General features: G+C 57.3%; 1 protein-coding gene across 1 annotated transcript in view; it reads left to right on the top strand.

Moving 5' to 3' along the window:
* The first annotated feature begins 499 nt into the window (after positions 1-499).
* COL27A1 (collagen type XXVII alpha 1 chain) overlaps positions 500-19,861 on the top strand; it is a 113,693-nt gene continuing 94,331 nt past the window's right edge. The window contains exons 1-4 of the mRNA XM_040963284.1: positions 500-558; positions 6,456-6,526; positions 9,849-11,659; positions 18,949-19,002. Coding sequence (XP_040819218.1) covers positions 500-558; positions 6,456-6,526; positions 9,849-11,659; positions 18,949-19,002 — 1,995 coding nt within the window. The remainder of the gene's footprint in view (positions 559-6,455; positions 6,527-9,848; positions 11,660-18,948; positions 19,003-19,861) is intronic.

The following is a 19,861-nucleotide window of genomic DNA, read 5'->3' as shown; positions in this document are numbered from 1 at the left end:
GCGGCCCGGTACGGGGAGGAGGGAAGGTGGAGAGCTGCCGCCGGCCGAGACTTTAAATCGCCTTCATTTCCCCCAAATCCTTCCTTTTCCTCTCCTCCCCCAGGCCGGCGGGGAGGCAGCTTCCACCGCCCTCCGCGCGCCCTCGCCCGGCCTTGCACTGCCTCCAGGGACCGCCAGCAGCCCGCCCCCAAAAGTTGGAACATTTTTTTCTTTACTCTTTCTGGCTTCTCCCTCCTTTTCGGTGAAAGCAGAAAAGGAGAGAGGCAGGGGCGAACGCTGCGCCGGACTCCCAAGACCATGGGCCTGGCGCGGGCGCCCGCCGCGGGGCCCCGGCCGTGCTGCTGGACTGCTCGTGCGCCCCTGGGTGCTGGGCTGCGCTGGGGGCACCGGGGCCGCGCGCTCTGAGCCGGCCTGGCGCGACGGGGCGGGGGGCTGGCGGCCCCATGGGGCGCGCCCACACTTGCCCCCCGGGTTCGGGAGCATGAAGTAGGGGCCTGCCATGGGCGCGGGATCGGCACCGGGGGCCCGAGGCACAGCGGCGGCAGAGGCACGCGGGGGGTGAGTACACACTCAGTCCTGCAGCTTGGATCTGCAGGCGATTGGGGGGTCCCCCTCTCCCCGCTGCGGCGGAGCCTGACGCCGGCTAGCGAAACGTCAGCTTCCTGTCGGCTCCTGAGTGGCGGAAGGCAAAGGGTTAACAGGGTGCTGCGCCCCACGGGTTGGCGAGCACCGGTCGTCCGGCCGTGCCTGACTGGGCAGCTGATCCCGGTGGGGTAGGGGCCCAGCTGGGGAGGGTCGGGGCAGGGCCAACCCTGGGGTCAGGGTCGGGCTGGGGGTGGGTGGTGGCTCCCTGAGCGCGCAGCCGGGGGTGGGGCAGTCGGCGGGAGATGTTGGGATGGGCCGAGAAGCGGGGGTCTCGGTTTGGCCTGCCTCGGTGTGTTCCGGTAGCTGCCGGTGTGCAGATCTAGCGGGTCGGTCTCGCTTTCCATCTTTTCTTGTGAAACTCTGTACACGCTGTTGGGTCTCCGGGCCTGTTGCCTACTCCACGTCTGTGTGAGTCCGCACGTCCCCCGCATTTCTGGAAGTCTCCGTGTGTGTGTGTGTGTGTGTGTGTGTGTGTGTGTGTGTGTGTGTGTGTGGCGCGCGCGGGTCTGGGTGTCAGGCGTTCCCAGCTTCTCGCTGGCAGCTGTTGGTGGTGCCTGCCTTGGCTTTTCCGTGTGCCAGCAAGGCCCTGAGAGGAACCCCTGATGGCCAGGGGATCCCCACAGAGGGGCGGTGCAGAGCCGACACCCCAGCGGCTTGTGAGCGGAGCCAGTCCTGGGCGGGGTGTGTGGAACATCCTTTCCCTGGCTACCCTTGTCTCTGCTCGCGACTTGGTGGCTCTCCATCCTAACCCCCAGGCCCGGGGCACTCCTGGGAGCTGTAGCTGCGCCCTGCATCTCCTCAGAGCTGGCAGGAGGGGCATGTCCCTCTCCTCTCCTGCATCTTGGAAAAAAACCGCCTGCATAAGATCCTGCCCGCCAACAATGCACACGCTTGCTTACACACACGCACACACACCTAGGCACTTGCACGCACCCATACACAGGCACACACACGCAGGGTTCCCAGAGCACACTGCTGACTCATTTTCTCCAGGCCACCCCGTGCCAGGCCAAATGCCAATGCTTGGGCCAAGAAATGGTGCCAGGGGAGCCCTCCATGGGGGGTGCCCCAGCTTTGGGCAAGTGGGGAGCCAGCCTCTGCTCCCCCACCACTGCACTGCCCCAGCTCCCAGGTTCTGTGTTCCTGGAAGCGTTGCTCGCCAGTGTCCCCAGCCCAGGCGCTGGGACATTGTCTGAGGGGCACTTAGCCTTGGCTCTCCTTCTCCTTTCTCCCTTGTGCCCACAATGCTCCCTCCCATGCTCTCACATGCCATGCAGTTCCTCAACAGCTATCCATGCCCTGGTGGCACTAGTCTGTGTCCGGTTCCTTGTTCCACCATCCTGTCTCTCCTGCCATCTCTGCTCACCAGCTGCCCTGGCACAGGGGGGTGGGGGGCATCTCTTGTCCCTTGGAAGCAGGGGGCAGCAATGGAAACGCTACAGCCTTGATGTAACTGGGAGGCCAGTTAAGCACAGGTTTGAGCCTTGCGGCTAGACAGGCTCTTCTGTGAATGCTGACCGCGCACCTGAGTGACTCTTGGCTCCCTGCTTCTCATGTGCCCATCCGCAGAATGGGCTTCCTTGCTGCTGGCAAGCAGGGTTTTGTGAGGGTTCAGGGGCCCTTGCTTGTAGACAACCCAGAATGGTGCCTGGCACGTAGCAAGGGATCACTCAGAGAGGCAGCTGTTATTCATGTTACCGCGCACTGCTTCATGAATGGGGCATGTGAGTCAGTGGGAAAGCTCTGAGCTGCATCCTGTCCAGACGGATGACCCATCCGTGTTTCCCGGGAGGAGGTGTCAGGTGTGCAGAAAGGGCCCCGGGGGCCGCCAGACTCTGGAGAGATGACCTACCTTCTTTGTCCCTCTGTGTCCCAGCAGGCACCCTAGCCCTGCTCAGCACCCTGCAAGAGGACAGCCACTCTGCAGCGCTGCAGGGCTGCTGCCTGGCGTGTTTTTAGACTTGGGTCTCAGCCGCATGCTCTCGGTGCCCGTTCAGGCTGCCGTGGGTGGCTGAGTCCTGGGTGTTCCCAGGTAGTGCAGATGTGAGGAGCCTGGCCAGCCAGGCTACAGATCCTTGGCAGCACAGCCAGCCGGCAGCAGCCACATGTGGAACGCTGGCAGGGGACATTTGGCAAGGGCTGGGAACCCGCAGGTCCCCTCTCAGAGGGTTGGGTGGCCAGGCTGCCTTCCGCGTGACTATCTCCAGTACTTCCTGGCCTGTGTGGCCCTGCATGTGTGTGTGTATGCGTGTACGCGTGCATGTGTGTGCATGTGCAGTGCCCTTCCTGGCGTTCTGGAGCCCTAACATCACTGAGCCAAGGCCCACGAGGCTGTGGTGAAAACAGAAGCCTGGAAGAACAAAAGGGCTGAGCCAGCGCAGGCACTAAACGTTATTAGCGGTAGCCTAAACAGGGTTGGAACAGGAGCTGAGGGCCTGGTGGGGCCTCCCTGTGGGAGCCAACTTTCCAGGCCGGGAGCTGCCTTGGGCGCTTCCCTGGTTCCTTGGGCCGTGTCCCTGCCCCTGACAGAGGAGGCTGGGACTCCTGTCTCTGGCGGGGAGGCAGGCCCTGCAAGCCTCCGGCTTCTCCCCTATCGGAAACAAGACAGGTGCAAAGGGCTGTTTGTCCACATGCTGTGTGCTCTTGGCCGAGTCCCTGCCCCTCTCTGGGCCTTGTTTGAGCATCTCTCTGGTGAGGTCTAGATGGTGTCAAGGGTGAAGTGCTGCACGCTTGGTGAGTTAATGGGTCAAGTGCACTCCGACTTGAGGGCCTGGAAGGGCTGCAGCATTTGAGGTGGTGAATGTGTCGGGAGTAACACTTGCTCTGACCCAGGACTTGGGTGGCAGGTGGCCAGGTAGGAGGTTTGGATGTCATCTCTTCTGAGTCTCCTCCTCGCCTTGGGGTGTTAAACTCACCCTCTCATTCTCTACAAAAAGCCTCGCTGGGGCCGCGTGCAGCTGCTGTGCCTCGTCCTTCCCTGGCCTCTCTCGGCCAGTGTGGGGGCCATCCTCCAAGGGGGGATGGAACATGATGCAGTGAAAGCCCCGTAGAAGTGAGGGCTGTGGCTGGGGGAGGGGTGCTGAGAAAGAAGTGGAAGAGAAACTAGTGGGGTTGCCGAGCGGCAGAAAGTACAGTCCATTGCTTCCTTGCAGGACTTGTCAGAGCCTTTGCCGTGGTTTGGAAACTGTCAGACCTGGGACCCAGGGGTCGGTTCTTCTCTGCTGGATCAGGCCAAGGCCTCTTGCATTTCCCTGGTGGATGCGGAAAAGCACCGAGGAATCAGAAACCCAGAGACTGTCCAGGGCAGGCTGCAGGATGAAACACCTGCCCTGCCCGTTCTGAGCCTCAGTTCCCTCATTTGTCCAATTCAGCTTCTTCTCCAGGACCAGTGAGGCCACTGTGTGCTTCGTAATTTCAAGCATTTATTTGTTTTGAAAGAATGAGTGAGAGAGAGAGAGAGAGAGAAAGAGAGACTGAGAACTTGTATCTACTGGTTTACTCCCCAGATGGCTTCGTCTGGGTCTCCCACCTGGGTGCCGGGGCCCACACACTTGAGCTGTCCTCCGTGGCTTTTCCTAGACCATTAGCAGGGAGCTGATTCAGAAGTGGAACAGCCTGGACTGCAACTGGGACCTGGGATGGGATGCTGCTGTTGCTTAATCCACTACACCACATGTAGGCCCCAGAATTAAGATCTGGGGACACATCTTCAAGAATCCTGTCATCCATCTTGGGTCATGTGCATTCATCCTGCAAAGCTGCACTTCATGGTGTGAGTCTGCCAAGAGCTGGGGATGTAAGACAGGCGTCCTTGCTCTGCGGGGACTTAGTCTGGAAAGGGAACCAGGAGAGCAGACAACGAGTGCTCTTGGGGTACGCCCTGGTGTGAGGGGCCAGCGGGCTCCTAGGGAGCAGGGACAGAACACACAAAGCGAGAGAAGGCATCTGAGGCTCTGTGCTTGGCACTCGAGTGCCATTTGCTTGTTTGCCTTCTGCGCTCAGTACTGTTTCAGCAACAGGGTGGTTGTGACTTCATGTAGCAAGAGGCCCCAAGGAAGAACAGCACAAGGGTTACTTAAATCAGCTTCTCAATAGTGTCATCAGTCACTCCACTCTTTTTTGCTCCTACCGTCTTTGCGTAGTCATGGAGCTTGTTACCTCAGACGCACAAAATGGCTGCAGCAGCTTCAGCACCATACATCTCTGTGCCAGGTATCCCTCCCATCTCGTTGGCCACATTGGGCTCATGTGTCTATGGCAGAACCAGCCACTGGCGTGGCAGATGACATCTGCAGGATTGGTTTAAGTTTGCTCCACTTCACTTAGGATGTTGCATAATTCATGGCTACGTGAGCAAGCAGGAAGGAGAGGTGGCTGTGGCTACAAAACCACCAGTGTCTTCCCTAGTGCCCAAGTGGCAATTGTGAGTGATCACAGTTGCTGTGGGGGGAACTCAGTGTGAGAAGTTGAGGCTCTGAGCTTGTTCTCCCAGGAGTCAGGGGTTCCCAGGAGTCAGGGGTTCTGGGGGGGAACCCCAGGTACCAATGCTGACCTTGGCAGGAGGATTTTTCTGGATTGCATGAGTCCCCAGTGTCACGTCTTCTCTGCTTCCCTCTTGGAAATGGATCCCAGACCTGTCTGGCCCCTCCTTGCCCTCACCACCTGCCTGGCACGGCCCCTCCAGCCTGCAACCCAGCCATCCCTGGCCACGTGCCGCCCTCCTGTCTGCCCACTGGAGGATCAGATGCCCTGGTGGCTTCGAGTGTCACCAGTGGCTTTTCCCACAGGAAGGCGAAATCGGATCGCTGCATCAGCCTGGCTTGGCAGGAGCCTCTGGGCAGCACATTAACCCTTCCTGGTCCCAGAGAGCATTGCTGTAGGGACTGTCCCAGGTGCTCTGTTGTGGTGGTGGACCCAGGCCAAGCCCAGAGCATGTGCACAGGACTGGTTGGACACTCATGCCTAGTCTGTGAGTGTCAGCCCAGGTCACTGGGGATGTGAGGGAGGCTCAGAAAGACCAAGTGACTCAGCTGGGGTTGCAGTGGGAGGTGTAGTGGTCAGCGTTGTTCTTAAGACTGTCCCTGTGATCTCTCTTCCATTCTCCATTGGCCTGAAGCCAGGGTCACAGTTGCCTGGGCTCAGTGTCTGCACGGGTTCAGGGTCACCCCTTCCTCCCACCGCTGTCCTGTGTGGGAGTAGCTGACCAACCTGGAGTAGCTGACCAATCTGCTGTGCACATCTGCTTCTCAGACTTGGTTTTGCTTCCCATTGGCTGGGGCCCTGGGAAGGGTCTCCAGATCACGAAGCTTGCAGATGGGGAGACTGAGGCCCAGAGAAGGGAATGGCTGGCCTTTGCTTGCCTCGTGGAGGCAGTGCTGGGTGTTGAGCTGGACCCCAAATCCTCTGACACCCAGCCAGGACTCCCTGGCACATGTGCTTGGTCTGTGTATCTGTGAGATGCAAGGTTGTGTTGCTATCTGCATCAGTAAGTCCTGCTCCTGACACTGTACCTGGAGGCTCCAGACTGTGCACTGCTCTAAAGGGCTCTGGCAGCTTCAACTTGCCTGCTGCCTCCCATGGGCGAGGGCGTGGACTGAAACTGGGGCTGGGGCATGGGCTGGGCGTGGGCTGGGGCCTGGGCTGGGATGTGGGCTGGAACTGGGGCTGAGGCTGGGGCACGAGTTGGGGCGTGGGCTGGGACGCGGGCTGGGGGATCCTCTTCCAGCTACTGCAGCCGGATCAGGGCGCGAGGGTTTTGGGCGCGAGGGTTGGAAGCTGATGCGTGTCTACTTCTATCTCCTGGTCTCCAGGGGCTTTCTCTTCGCCTGGATCTTGGTCTCGTTCGCCTGTCCCCTGGTCTTCACCCAAGAAGCTCCTGAAGGTAAATCTCTCCTCTTTGTCCAGGGGGAACAAAGGAGGCCAGAAGGGGGTCTGAGCTCAAGGGTGGAAGACACTCATGCCAGCACCTGGATTTCAGTGCCATGATTTTCCTGTCAGTAGAATGGGGACGTCCTTTGGGGGCTTGAAAGAACCACATTGGGAGCTTTGTAAGGAGTAGCGAGGACTGAGAGCAGAATGTGCAAGGGCAATGCTTACATTCCTATCTGGGACAGACTTGGGCCAGTTTTTGTGGTTTAGGAAGCCTCGGTCATCCCTGTTTATGCAACGGGCATGCTTAACACCATTCAGAGGAGACACTGATACTGAAGCTGGCCATGCCTGGGCCTCAGCCTCCCGTGCTTGTGACAGCCTGTCTCTCCCTGACTTGTACGTTACTGGAGGAACTGGAGGTGGGCTGGCTGCTTGGCTGTTTGTCAAACAGCCACAGTGCCTCCTTACATAGCCTCCCACCCTGCTCCATGCCCAGCCCCGCACTGGAGCAGTCGGCAGCCGCTGCACTGTGAGTCCCTGGAGGGCAGGAGTATGTCTGGGAGAGACTTCTGCCACCCAGCAGCATTTTGTGCAAATGTCATCTTTCCTAAGCACGGTACTGCCCCCTATGAAGTAGGTGAACAGCTGTCCCAAGTCCTGAGTCATGCATGGAGGGGGAGGGGCGGAGCTATGCGGAGCAGGTTTATGTAATAAAGGCCTCGTGCTGTGGCCAGCTGGCTGTGTCCCTGCCTGCTGGCGCTGGGCTGAACTCATTCCCATTCCCCTGTCTCTTCCCCGCTGATGGGACCCTGGATGTGTCTCCACACTGCCTTCCATCCAATCTGGGAGGCTCCGGCCAGTGTAGGGGTCGGCGGAGGGGAGGGAGAGGGCCATGCGTGCAAACCCCAGCTGCGCCTTTTATAAGCTGCGTGGCCTTGGCACGTGATGCTGTCTCTCTCCAGCTCCTCTTGTGACCCTCAGCCCTAAAGTGGGAAGGCAAGGAGTCTCTATTGTCGAGACTGCTGTGAGAATCAAGCGAGATAATGCATGCAAATAAAGCCCTCCATGCATGCACAGCAGTGCTCCATAAATCTAGCTTTTATTATTGCTACTCATTATTGTATTCGCTTGGAAAGTTTGGGCAAGAAACAGCCTTGCCTGTGGGCCCACCCAAGGTCTCATAGCAGCTTAGCAGGTGTCAACGTGGTAGGGCTTGGCCCTTGGGGACCAGTCTCAAGACCCACATGGCACTCCCAAGTACCCCTTGCTCTGACCAGTTGGGGTTCTCCCAAGGCCATGACAGCTGGCTGTGGGCTTCCTGCATGGAGGTAGGGGTGGTAAGAAGGCCTGGGGGGCTATAGCAGTGGCAACTGGGGAAGGGGGCCTGTGATTTGTTGTCCCACCTCTGCTTCAGTCAAGTGACTCTTGCCATGTTTAGGCTCTTTGGAGTGAATAGTACTTTATGATAAGAAGGTTTCTGTGATTAAAACACAGGAGATACACAATGACTGGGACAGCCCTTAAGTGAGTGATTAGTAGTAGCTGAGAAACTGGACACAACTTAAAGTGACATGGTCCTTGGGTCCTAGGGTAAAATGAAGGCCTTTGCAGCCCACTGGAACCAGCACCCTGGAGCTCTGGATGCTCATCTCTGGTGCCACCTCGAGGCCCTCCTGCAGGCAGAGAGGTCAAGGCCTTAGAATTCAGAAGAGGCCAGAGTGGGGGTCTGCAGTACAGGTTGGGAGTACTGAAGACCACCATCTCTTCCCCCCAGCTACCTTGGTATGCAGGTGCTCTTTGCAGCTTCATTTCATGGTACAAGGAACTGAGCTCAGAGGCCAGGTGCACAGGTAGCCTAGGCAGACGCTATATCCGGGCCTCTGACTCTGAAGGCTGCTGTGGAGCCGCAGTCACACTGCTGGCACCTGAGCCCTCCACCTCTCCAGCAGCCCAGCCCTCCGTCCATCCATCTGTCTGTCTATCCATCCATTCGTCCACCCATCCTTCCCTCTTCCCATCCTCCCTTCATCCATTCATCTCTTCATCTACCCACTCATCCCTCCCTTCCTCCAGCTGCCCATCATCCATCCGTCTACCTGTCCCCCCATTCTTCCACCTGTCCCTTCATTCATCCCTTTACCATCCATCCATCCAACAGGCATCAACCGTGGGCCTGCCAAATGCCAGATACAGCATGCAGGGCCCAGCGTGGCCTCTGTATCAGGCAACTGATAGGGAGAGAGCAGTTAGCACTCAGGGAGAGAACCCTGAGGGCATGATCCAGACCCCAATTCCAGAGACCGCGCCTCTACTTTCTCACCAAGAGGCATCCCAGGAGCTGGCTTCTGCAGGTGCTGGCAGCCCAGCCAGCCGAAGCAAGTCCAATGAGCCAGCAGAGGCAAGGCCTGGCTTTCCATAAACACTCCACAAACCCTTCTTCTGCTTGGGCAAGCCCTGCCGATGTAATTACGGGGTGGCTGTGACCCGCCAGACCACGGTCAGATGTCCATGTGCTTTGCCAGAGGATGCGGTCCGCATGGATGGCTGTCTGACTTCCCTTGCTCTCCCCAGGGCTGCACAGCTGAGGAATGGAGACATCAGTTCCCACTGGCAGTAGACAGCAGCTCCCCGCAGCCTGCTCTAGCCACAGGCAGCCCTGGGGTGGAAGAGGCGAGGGGGGAGCCACAGGAGGGCTGTGGAAGGGGTGCAGCCAGTCAGGCCCTGACAACATGGCTGCACTCCTCATCCTGAGTGACTGCCTGGAGGAAAGGGTATCTGAGCTAGGGAACCAGGGAAACTGGAGTATGGCCTCTCGCCCAGCAGGAGCGAGCATTCGGCACTTCCTTGGGTTTTTTCTTTTCTTTTCCTTTTCTTTCCTTTCCTTTTCTTTTCTTTTCTTTTCTTTTCTTTTCTTTTCTTTTCTTTTCTTTTCTTTTCTTTTCTTTTCTTTTCTTTTCTTTCTTTTTCTTTTCTTTTTTTTTTTTGGAGCCATAGCTGTGGTTTGCTTATTTTACGCCAGGCATTTTATTTAGGTCTTGCTCATCACAGCACCCTTCTGAGATTGGTTCCACTCTTGTCTCATTGAATACATGGGAAAACTGAGGCACTGACATGAGATTTGGTTCCAGGGACTGTATCTCCTAACTCTGTTCATGCAGTCAGACAAGGGGATGTCACCCAACGTGCTCTTTGCCGCGACCCTTTGGGGCAGTGTTTAGATGCAGGGTACAACCACCATGTAGCTCTGGACATGGTGGGTGCACCAGCCACACTGCCCAGGTAACTGAGCTGTGCAGGCCCTGCCCGTGACTTCTCTCTTACTTGTTCCTCAGATGTGGACGTCCTCCAGCGGCTGGGCCTCAGCTGGAATAAGGCAGGGGTCGGTCGGAGCCCCGCGCCCCCAGGAGTCATTCCTTTCCAGTCAGGATTCATCTTCACGCAGAGGGCACGACTCCAGGCTCCCACAGCCGCTGTCATCCCTGCCAGTCTGGGTTCAGAGCTGGCGCTGGTACTCAGCCTCTGCTCCCATCGGGTGAACCATGCCTTTCTCTTCGCCGTCCGCAGCCGGAAGCACAAGCTGCAGCTGGGACTGCAGTTTCTCCCCGGGAAGACGGTTGTGCACCTGGGGCCCCGGCGTTCTGTGGCCTTCGACCTGGATGTGCACGATGGCCGTTGGCACCACCTGGCCCTGGAATTACGCAGCCGCACTGTCACTCTGGTGACGGCCTGTGGGCAGCGCCGGGTGCCTGTCCCGCTGTCCTTCCACAGGGACCCTGTGCTTGACCCTGAAGGCTCCTTCCTCTTGGGGAAGATGAGCCCCCGGGCTGTCCAGTTTGAAGGTGCCCTGTGCCAGTTCAGCATCCACCCTGTGCCACAGGTAGCTCACAACTACTGCAGTCATCTGAGAAAGCAGTGTGGACAGGCTGATGTGTACCGGCTCCAGCTGGGACCCCTCTTCCCCCGAGACCCTGGAAGACCCTTGGCCTTCCACGCTGACTTGGCCCTGTCAGGCATGGAGAACTTGACCACTGCCATACCAGCCCTGGGGTCACGGCCAACAGGCAGGGGGCTCCAGATGACTGTGGCTCCTGCTGCTATGCCCAAGCCTCTAAGGACTAACTCCACAGACCCTCGCCCGCGTGTCACGGCTGGAGGCCCAGCCAGGACAGCACTGCCACCTGCCAAGCTCTCAGCCAGCAAAGTGCTTCCCTCTGCACCTCCAGCCACTGGGGCCTCTCTGGCCATCTCCACCAGAGAACCCCGCCCCACAGCTGCCCAAATCTTGTCACTCATCACAACCCCCCAAATCCACAAGGCCCCCCAGAGTCTCCCAACCAAGCCCTCAGCCCCCTTGTCAGCACCCCCTGCCAAAAGCCTCGGACGAGCCCCCAAGATTGCTCCGTCTTCATCCATAAGGTTTGACCCGCACACCCAGAAGCCGATGCCACCCACTTCCCGCCCAGCTCCTGCCAAAGTCTCCCGTCCTTCAGGGAAGTCCATCGAGAAGACCCCCATGACGCCCCGGCCTCGACCACCCAGCACCCAACCTCTGTCACCTAGCAGCCGGCCCTTGCCTCCCACTGTGGGCAGCTCTAAAAAGCCTGTCCCCACAAGGGCCCAGACAGAGGCCAGGTTGCCTAGTCGTGCCAGCAAACCAGCCTCTGCCCACATGAGCACCCACAAACCTCCCCGACACAGTGCTTCATCCCCACCTCGTTCCCCTGGCCCTGACTCTACCAGGTCCCCTGGGCCACCAGCCACATTGGTGCCTCCCATTTTGGGCACCAGAATTCCCAGAATAACGCCACCTCCCACCCTTACGCCTGGCCTGGCCACTACTGGAAATAAGAAGCCCATCGGATCGGAAGCCTCAAAGAAAGTTGGAGCCAAGAGCAGCTCCCCAGAGCTCATTCCTTTCAGACCTGAGAAGGCAACCAGGGACACCCTGCTAAATGCCCCGACTACCAGGCCAGGCCCTAGACAGCCCCAGTCTGGTGGGCAGGCCATCCCGGCCCTGGCCGTGGCCCCAGCACGATTCCTGTCCTCCCCGAGCAGTGGCTATTCCTTCTTCCACCTGGCAGGAGCCACGCCCTTCCCCCTGCTGACGGGGCCTCCTGGGGCCAAGGGAGACTGTGGCATGCCGGTAAGCCTGGACGGGGTCTGTGTGCTATTTGGGGCTCAAGTAGCTGGTTCGGCAGTTTGGTCCAGCTCTTGCCTCTGGGAAGGGCAGAGGGTAAGGGGCAAGCGCTGAACCAGGAGATTGTCTCCCTGCCTGCTGCCTGTGAGTGCCCCTGCCATTCTAGATTCACCATTTGCAGGGCACAGACCCAGGAATGGGGTCCACTCTGGGGTGGGGAGCACCCCTGGGGTTTTAGTTGGACTTAGGTCCAGGGCTGTTCTTGCTTACCCCACTGTGAAAGTCAAGAGTCTTCAGGAAAAGCATTGGCTGGCCGGCCCCAGGTCTGCAGCATGAGCTTGCTAGTAGCTTGCCAGCCATGGCTCTGCAGATATGGTTAAACCAGGGCCCGTTCAGCCCAGTGCTTGTCTGGGTACCAGGGATGGAGGTCACCCATGGGCAGCCCTGGATGTGTTTGGTTTGGCACATGCAGCATTCTTTGGGGGAGGGATGGACTTAAAGTGCACATTATTAACATTGGAAAAAATGTGAGAAATTTTGTATAAAAGATTTGGTAAACGGCTGCTTCTGGAGAGGGGGCGAAGCAGTGGCCCGTGGACCACCCCATCCAGCAAAGCAGGCCCTCTCATTCTGCACATGTCCCCCCTCTTCCCACTCGAGTCTTCCTAGCAGCTCTTTCAGCTGTGACTGCTTCTGTAGTTGCCTTGCTTTGTGGCCCCCTCAAAACCCTTGGGGGAGAAGTTGGGGATGAGGAAGGTTAGTGTGAACCAGGGGGAAAGAGGAAGAAAAAAGAACATTGTCTCTCAGGGCATGGGCTCTGGGTTGATGCCTGGAACTGTCTCCAGGGGCAACGGCCTTCCCACAGCTGGAGGCCAATTCCTCGGTGGGGAGCCTTGGCATGGAGTTTCCAGACAGTTTAGCCACCTCCCCTCCTCCAGGCGCAGGGGGATGACCACCAAGGGGCAAGGGGTGGCCTCTCTCTTGCCCCTTTCAGACCGAGGTCTCCCACTGGGCTATATGTCTGCGTCTAGAGCTTTGGACCATGTGGACACAGTGGCAGATGCTGGAAATTCCCGGGTCTTCCAAACATACTTAATGAGTTTTAATAATCATTAGCAATAATATTTATGCAGCCTGTCTCCAAGGGGACTGAGTGTGCACTTTTATTATAACCATATTGTGGGACTTATGGAACGGCTATGCATTGCTGTGCACTTATGTCAATGTTCTGTTGAGGTTTGTATTCTGAAATTGGCAAGCTGATGGAGTTGGGAGCCTCCGCTCTGCTGAGAAAGAACGAGGAGTCCTTTTCACTCACTGCCACCCCCCTTTTTCGGCCCCAGGCTGCCTGGCTGGTGGGAAGGGAGCTGGCCTTTAGTGCTAGATGCCTTGGGGCACTGACAGCTCAGCTTCCCTGGCCTGTGAGTTTGGAAGGGGTTGACCAGTCACCTCCCAAGAGAGGGTGATGAGAGAGTCCTGGCTGAGTGGAGGTGACACTGCCCCCAGAGACAGCTGGGGTTTGTCCAAGGCCACACAGCACTGGGAGGCAGCCCAAACCCTAGACCCTGGACCCCAAACCAAAAGCAGCTCATTCCATCTTGCTCCCCTGAGCGTCCACTCACTCGGAGGCTTTGGGACCTAGGACGAGTGACTCTGGGGACCACAGGCGAGTCAGACCCTGTCCCTTAGCCCACAATAAGGAGGCAAGTGCAAGGTCAAAAGAGTTAGAGGGGTGGGGTAGGTAAAGACCTTGACCAAGGATGTCCAGCATGTTCCTGCAGGAGCTGGGTACAGCTCTGGGTTCCTCATTCAGCCAGGACCAAGATGCTACCTGCTGCCCCATTCATGTCAAGGGCAAGAGGGAGAACATTACCCATGCCCCCAGCCCTGCCCCTGGCACACCCTCCCTCCAGTGTGGGACTAGGCCTCCCTCCAGGAGGACCTAGGAGCTACCAGAATCTTTGTGTATCATGTGGCAGGTGGAAATGGACTGGTTTTTTTTTCATCAGCTGCCCAAATAATACAGTAAGACTTCCAAAAGTTCATGGCAAATGGAATGTGAAAATGAGTTTATTCTTGTGTAAAATGAACAATTGAAGTCTATACATTTTTTAGAGTATATACTTACCATGAACTTCTGAAGCTCACTCACAATTTGACACCGTTTTCATTGCTGCCTGGGGCCTCAAGCCTGTGGGTCTCCCAATCAGAACTGCCTCCCCCATTATGAGCATTGTGGTTCCTGTGGAGCTTTGGTCTGCGGTTAGGATGTAAGATGCTAGGTGCTCCCACTGTACTCTTGCATGCGGGAAGGTCTACCTGAGAATTTGTATAACAAGTCATCCTCCAAGGGAAGCAAGTTGGCCCATCTCCGTTTAGTCTTGCTGAGTGACTAGGGGAATCCTATCTCTCTCCCCTCTGTTAGGGCATCAGAAAAGCTCTCTCCTTAGCAGTGACCTTAGGATCATTGGGTGCCTGAGCAGGGCACAGCGGCTGGCTCTGCAGACCTGCCTGGTCCTGTTCTGTGTGGTTCTGGGTCGGGCACGAGATCACCTGGCAGAGGTTGCCAGGAGTTGTAACTGCCAAGCAAGGCAGCGCAGCGGGAGCATGGGGCGGGTGGCGTGGTGAAGTTGAGCTGGGCCCTGGGTGAGCAAGACTTGGAGCCCAGAAGCCGCACAGAAGCCACAGGAGGCCAGGCAAGGCCTTACTCATTGGCATTGGCACGCACTTGCGCTGTGTGCAGGCGGCATCCCCTCGGGGACTGGGCTAAGGGCCTGATGCTCTGGGACTATTTGTGTGCAATGAACAAAGGCATTTGATTCTTAAAAAAAAAACCCAGTAGTCCTGACTACCGAGCCAGGCTCCCTAGGGTGACACAGATGCCTCCTGCAGGGGCTGTGAAGGCTGTGGGCTGGAAAAACATAAAGTGGCTTTGGATTGGAGCCATTTTCTGTATCCAGCCATTCATTCATCAAGTTGTTGAACCAGCATCTTGTAGGTGCCTGGTGCTGTGCAACCTTGGGCAAGTCACCTACCTTTTCTGGGCTGTTGTTGGTCTCTCGAAAATGTGGATATGATGCCAGCTGTTTTCTGGGATGAGCGGGCTCAGTGAGATGGGGGAGGTTGTGTACCCTGTGTAGAAATGTGGGTTCCGGGGCTGTGATGGGAACTGGGGGGCATTGTTGCATCACTAGGGCTGGGTGCTTCCGGGCCCAGTGTCACAGGTGCTTAGAGGGTTGTGCTCTGGGAATCCTGGAATGGGGCTTTGGGTCCCAGGACTTGGGAACCCACCCTCTTTTCCCGGCAGCATGTAGAACCGAGGAGGGCTGATGGCTGTCTGGCTTGGCTGTGGGGCAGACCCGATGCTGTGCAGTGTGCCAGCTGTATCTGGACACAGCGGTGGTGGTGGTGGTGGACAGGGCACAGGGATGTGGGCAATGTTGGAGGCACCAGCAGGGGCTGCAGGATATCACAGGTTCATGAGGAATGACAGGAAGCCATCAACACCCACAGCCTTGGGATCACACACAGCTGAGTGGGGGTATCCCAGCGGGAGGGATTACCTAGCAGGGTGAGGGGCATGCGCCCTGTGCACTGCCTCCTCGCTCACTGGCCACACGCAGTCAGAAGCTGCAGGGCAAGGAAGCCAGGGAATGTGGTTGCTCTGGGGTCAGCTTCCCAGAACCCTGAAACACTCATCTGTGGGTGTATGAAGCTCATTTCAGTGGGGCTTCACACCCTCTTCCACAACCAGACACAGGTCAGGGCCCAGGAGAGAGGCTGACAAGGCTCAGCACCCTGAGGGCTGGCCTTGACAGGAACCCCGACTTCCATGGTTGCTCTGAGAGTTTTGATGCCCCCTCAATCCTCACCTACCTCCAACGGGGCACGGGCACCAAGTAGGAGCCCGGAGACTAAGAGGTTATGACTTGCTCATGCTGCATGTAGTGCGCCCAGATCCAAAGCTTAGGCCTGCAAAACCTCTCCTTGCCTCCTGCCAGGGGAGATGCAAGCCGGGACTCCCTGCTGCCTGCAAGGCATGGCAAGGCAAGACAAGGGCTGGGATTCCCTCTTGGAGGCCAGGACCCCAGGGGAAGCCTGGAATGGGGAACTGCTGTTTGCGTGCTCTATTTGTGTGCGCCTCTGGCCCAGCCTACAGCCCCACTCCCCTCCCTGCCCCCAGCCCCAGGCGCTGTCAGAGGCCCCGTTGTTTGCAGAGTGGAGTGGAAAATCCCACCCCGACCTCCTTGTGAATCATCCTGGAGTCACTCACTCAGGCTGCGGGCCCTGGAAAGAAATGGCAGCGTTTTTCCACTGCCTGGGAACAGGCAGGGGGGCGCGGAGCAGGGGAGAGGGGGCGGGGGCGGCTGTGAACAAAGTCAGCTCTGATGGGAAGGCAGGGTCAGGCCCGCGGCTGCAGTGGGATGGCCAGGGAGGCCGGGCCTAGGGCTGGGGCCGGCCCGTGGGCTGACATCAGCATCCCCGCCTTGGGTTCCGACTGGCACTTTGCAGTCTGCTCTGCAGATGTTAAGGATGAGGTCAGACTCCAGCCTGGACGCCCCCACTGCTAGGGCAGAAGGAATGCCAGGAGGGAGTATCCGGGCCTCTGCAGCTGTGGCCTGGACCTGGGTCCAGCAATGGAGGCACACCCTGCAGAGGTTTCCCTCCCGTGAGCTACACACCAGCCTTTTGCCTTTCCCCTGGGCCTTGACCTTCTTTTCTGTGAGATGGGCACAAGCCTGTCATTGGTCTTGTTGACCTCGGGGAGGAGCTGCCTGTCTCCCCTGCCCCCAGAGCTCAGGAAATGCCAGTGCCATTCTAGGAGGTGTGTTTCTCAGTTGGTAGCAGAGAGGGAAGGTGCCTGCTTAAGACCACACACCTGCAGTAGGAGGACCACTGGGAAGCTGCACAGGAGAGAGCAAGCCCAGAGGTCTAGACCCTGCCTCTTGCTGGCCATGTGTAACCTCCACAAGCCACTTACCTCTCTGTGGTTCTCCTGTGATCAAAGTGTATGGTACTTCCGATGGGGAGGTTTCGCCTCAGCCCCCTGTGATTCTCTTGGCCACTGGGCCAAGGAGAGCCTTCTAGGAAGAGCCACCTCCTGCTGCATCCCCAGGCCAGCTGTGCAGGAAGGAGCACGCTGACTTGGGGGGCCTCTTGGGAAGGAGCCTAGCAGAAGCGAGAGCTAGCATTCTTGGAGCTCGAACTGTGTGCCAGGCCCCAGGATTAGCACTTTTTAAAATAGATTATCTGTCAGCGACGTGCTATACTTATCCTTCTCTTACACTTAGGGAAAGCACAGCTGGGAGACTGGATGTCACTTGTCCAGAGTCACCAAGCCAGAAGGTGGGCGTGGCCAGGGAGATCCAGCCCTGCCCCCCCACCAAGAGTATTCACCGATTGTGCAGTCATCCCCTGCTTCCACCAAAGCCAACTGGGGGAGGACACGGGGTTAACCTGACCCCAAGTCCCGAACCTGCAGAGTTGGACGTGGGGCCAGAGGCAAACCCTTACTCCCCACTCATGCAGCCCTTGAGTGCAGGTGGAAGGGGGCTGCTCAGAGCCTGCTGGAATTTGCAGTCTTTGCTCCCTGTACCCAAGAGCCCTCGTCCACCCTCCCTGTTCCTCCCACCAGTGAACTGAGGCCCCAATACCCATATCTGCCTGTCTGGATCTCTGCTGTGATTTTTATTCACGGGCGAGCAAGCACGTGGCGTTCACAGGTCAGAGTTGTGAGCTGAGGCTGCCAGTGTGAGAGCTGGATTAATTACCCTCCAAAGCGTCCGGGTTTTTTAACACATTTGATCTCTGAGCAAGGAACCTGGCATCTCCTTGATGGTGATTTGAAACAAATGAATTCCCCAGGCCTCACACCTCCTCAAAAGCCTGGCTGCCTCCTACAGCTTTAAACTCAGGGCTTCACCTCAGTTGTTGGAGTTCATGCTCAGCAGCTCCTCTGTGGGGGAGCTACTGGATCCACTTTCTTTTTTTTATTTTATTTTTTTTTTTTTGTTGAAAGGCAGATTGATAGAAGGACACAGAGAACAAGATCTTCCATCTACTGGTTCACTCTCCAAATGGCCACAATGGCCGGAGATGAATTTATCTGCAGCTGAGCTGATCCAAAGCCAGGAGCCAGGAACTTTTTCTGAGTTTCCCATGCAGGTGTAGGGCCTCAAGGCTTTGGGCCATCCTCATCTGCTTTGCCAGGCCATAAGCAGGGAGCTGGATGGGAGGTGGAGCATCAGGAGAAAAACCACCATCCATATGGGATGCTGGCACTTGGAGCTGGAGGATTAGTCAGTTGAGCCAATGCATCAACCCCGTGGACCCATTTTAAATGGAGGGCATCTGCACCCCAGATGAACAGGTGGAACGAATTGCGAGTCCCTGACTATTGGTGGTAAAACCAGGATTTGAGCAAAGGTCAGCTCACGGCCTTATAACTTCCCTTCCTGCGTGAGTGGCGGAGTTAGCAAGCTGGACAGATGCTTCCTAAGTGTCAGTGCTTCAGGATTAGGCCCTTCTTTTGTGAGAAGCAGGGAGCTACGGAAGATTGTTGATCAGGGAATGAACCCTGTCAAGGTGAATGGGTCTGTGTGGAGGGGGGGAGACCAGGGAGGGGCCTGTTGTGGATTTTTCTGCAAGTGGTACTGGTAGTTGTGATGCCTACACCCGTAGGTGCCTATTTTAGAGGCCAGGTGGCCGAGGACCCTGCTGTAGCTCAGCTGATACATGGTAGTGGAGGGTCTGAACCGATGCTGTGTGGTTCTGAACCTGGGCTTGGGCTGGACCTGCTGCGAGTGCTTGGTGTGACTTTGGTTCAGTCCCTTCTCTTGCTCCAGCTCTGCAGAGAACTTGGCAGAGCTGAAATCTCCTGCTGTTTGGTTTTATCAAACACTTGGCTGAGCCTGGGGGAAAGACAGATGACTCACATCCCGTTGGTTCCCTTGGGGAGCCCAGGCTTCTATAAGAGAAGTTATTACCAGGCTTCTAAGCAGGTTAAGAGAGTGGTCCTTCAAATAGCGGAGTGGGGGGAGGATGTAGGAAACTGACCAGGAAACACATCCTGGAGGAGGTGATAATGTGTTAGCTGATAGGTAACAGGTGCAGGCATCTGAATTGAAATCTCCAAAGGGTATGAGTTCCTCAGGGCAGATGGACCCCAGGGGATCCCCTTTCTCAACCCTGGGGTCTCCATGCCCAGAGCTCAGGATTGTTGAATGACTGCTGGAGCACATTATCGCTGCCACTGGGTAGCACTGTCTCACACTGTCTTTGTACTTTCTCTCCAGGGTCCCCCGGGGCTGCCTGGGCTGCCTGGCCCTCCTGGTGCCCGAGGGCCTCGGGTAAGTAAGTGCATATTGTCCCTTTTTGCTCTGGTTGGCCTGCACCCCATTGCCCCCTTGTCTTGGAGGGTGGTCCAGAGGCCAAGGGCAGCCAGGCAGGGCTCTTTATCTTCACCCCTTCGCTATGCCCCAAAGGGCCAGGTGATCACGCTCATTGTAGGACTGAAGGAGCTGCAGGGAAAATAGCAAGAGCAGGATGAGAGCCCAGGGAGCAAATCCAAGGTTGGCACCCTCGGGAGGCCTCAGGAAGGGAAACCTGCCTGCTTCTCCTGCAGCCCCTGGGTGAATGGCACTCGGCATCAATGCCCAGGCTACATCAGCCTTTATCACACTGGGTGCCTAGTGCAGACTGGCAGAGATAACCACCTGGGGTGTCTTTTTAGCTCGGAGCCTAGTGGATGGTTCTGGTTAAGTAATTACTCGAGCTTTTGCTCTCTACAGGCCTGGGCCCAGAGCCCGGGAGTTATCTGGCGTTTCTCCTGCCTTCTGGGCCTCCAGGGAGCCCAGGCCCCTAGCTGGGTGCTACAGAGATATCAGGGACACTCTTAGCACAGGGGACTGTGCAGCTTGGACCAGCCCAAGAAGAGACTTTCCCTCCTAGCATGACAGGCACTCCAGATACTCCAACTCAGTTCCCAAAGCTCTCCCGTAGCCCTCAGCTTCTGAGCCCTGGCTTTGAGCACATGCTCTTCCCAATGCTTGTTCCTTTGCCAGTTTCTCATGGGGGCAAGGCTCAGATGCCACCTCCCCATTCTGATAGGCAGCCCTTCTTAGAGTGCCTGCACTAGTCCACCTGCTGCTCTTGAATTATTTCCTAATCAGAACTTCTGCTGACCACAGGGTTGTTTCCTGGGCTGCA

This window comes from Ochotona curzoniae, unplaced genomic scaffold (assembly GCF_017591425.1).
Source record: "Ochotona curzoniae isolate NIBS_2020 unplaced genomic scaffold, NIBS_Ocur_1.0 scaffold_3208, whole genome shotgun sequence".
Taxonomy (NCBI): domain Eukaryota; kingdom Metazoa; phylum Chordata; class Mammalia; order Lagomorpha; family Ochotonidae; genus Ochotona; species Ochotona curzoniae.
This window is presented reverse-complemented; position numbering and strand designations above follow the sequence as displayed.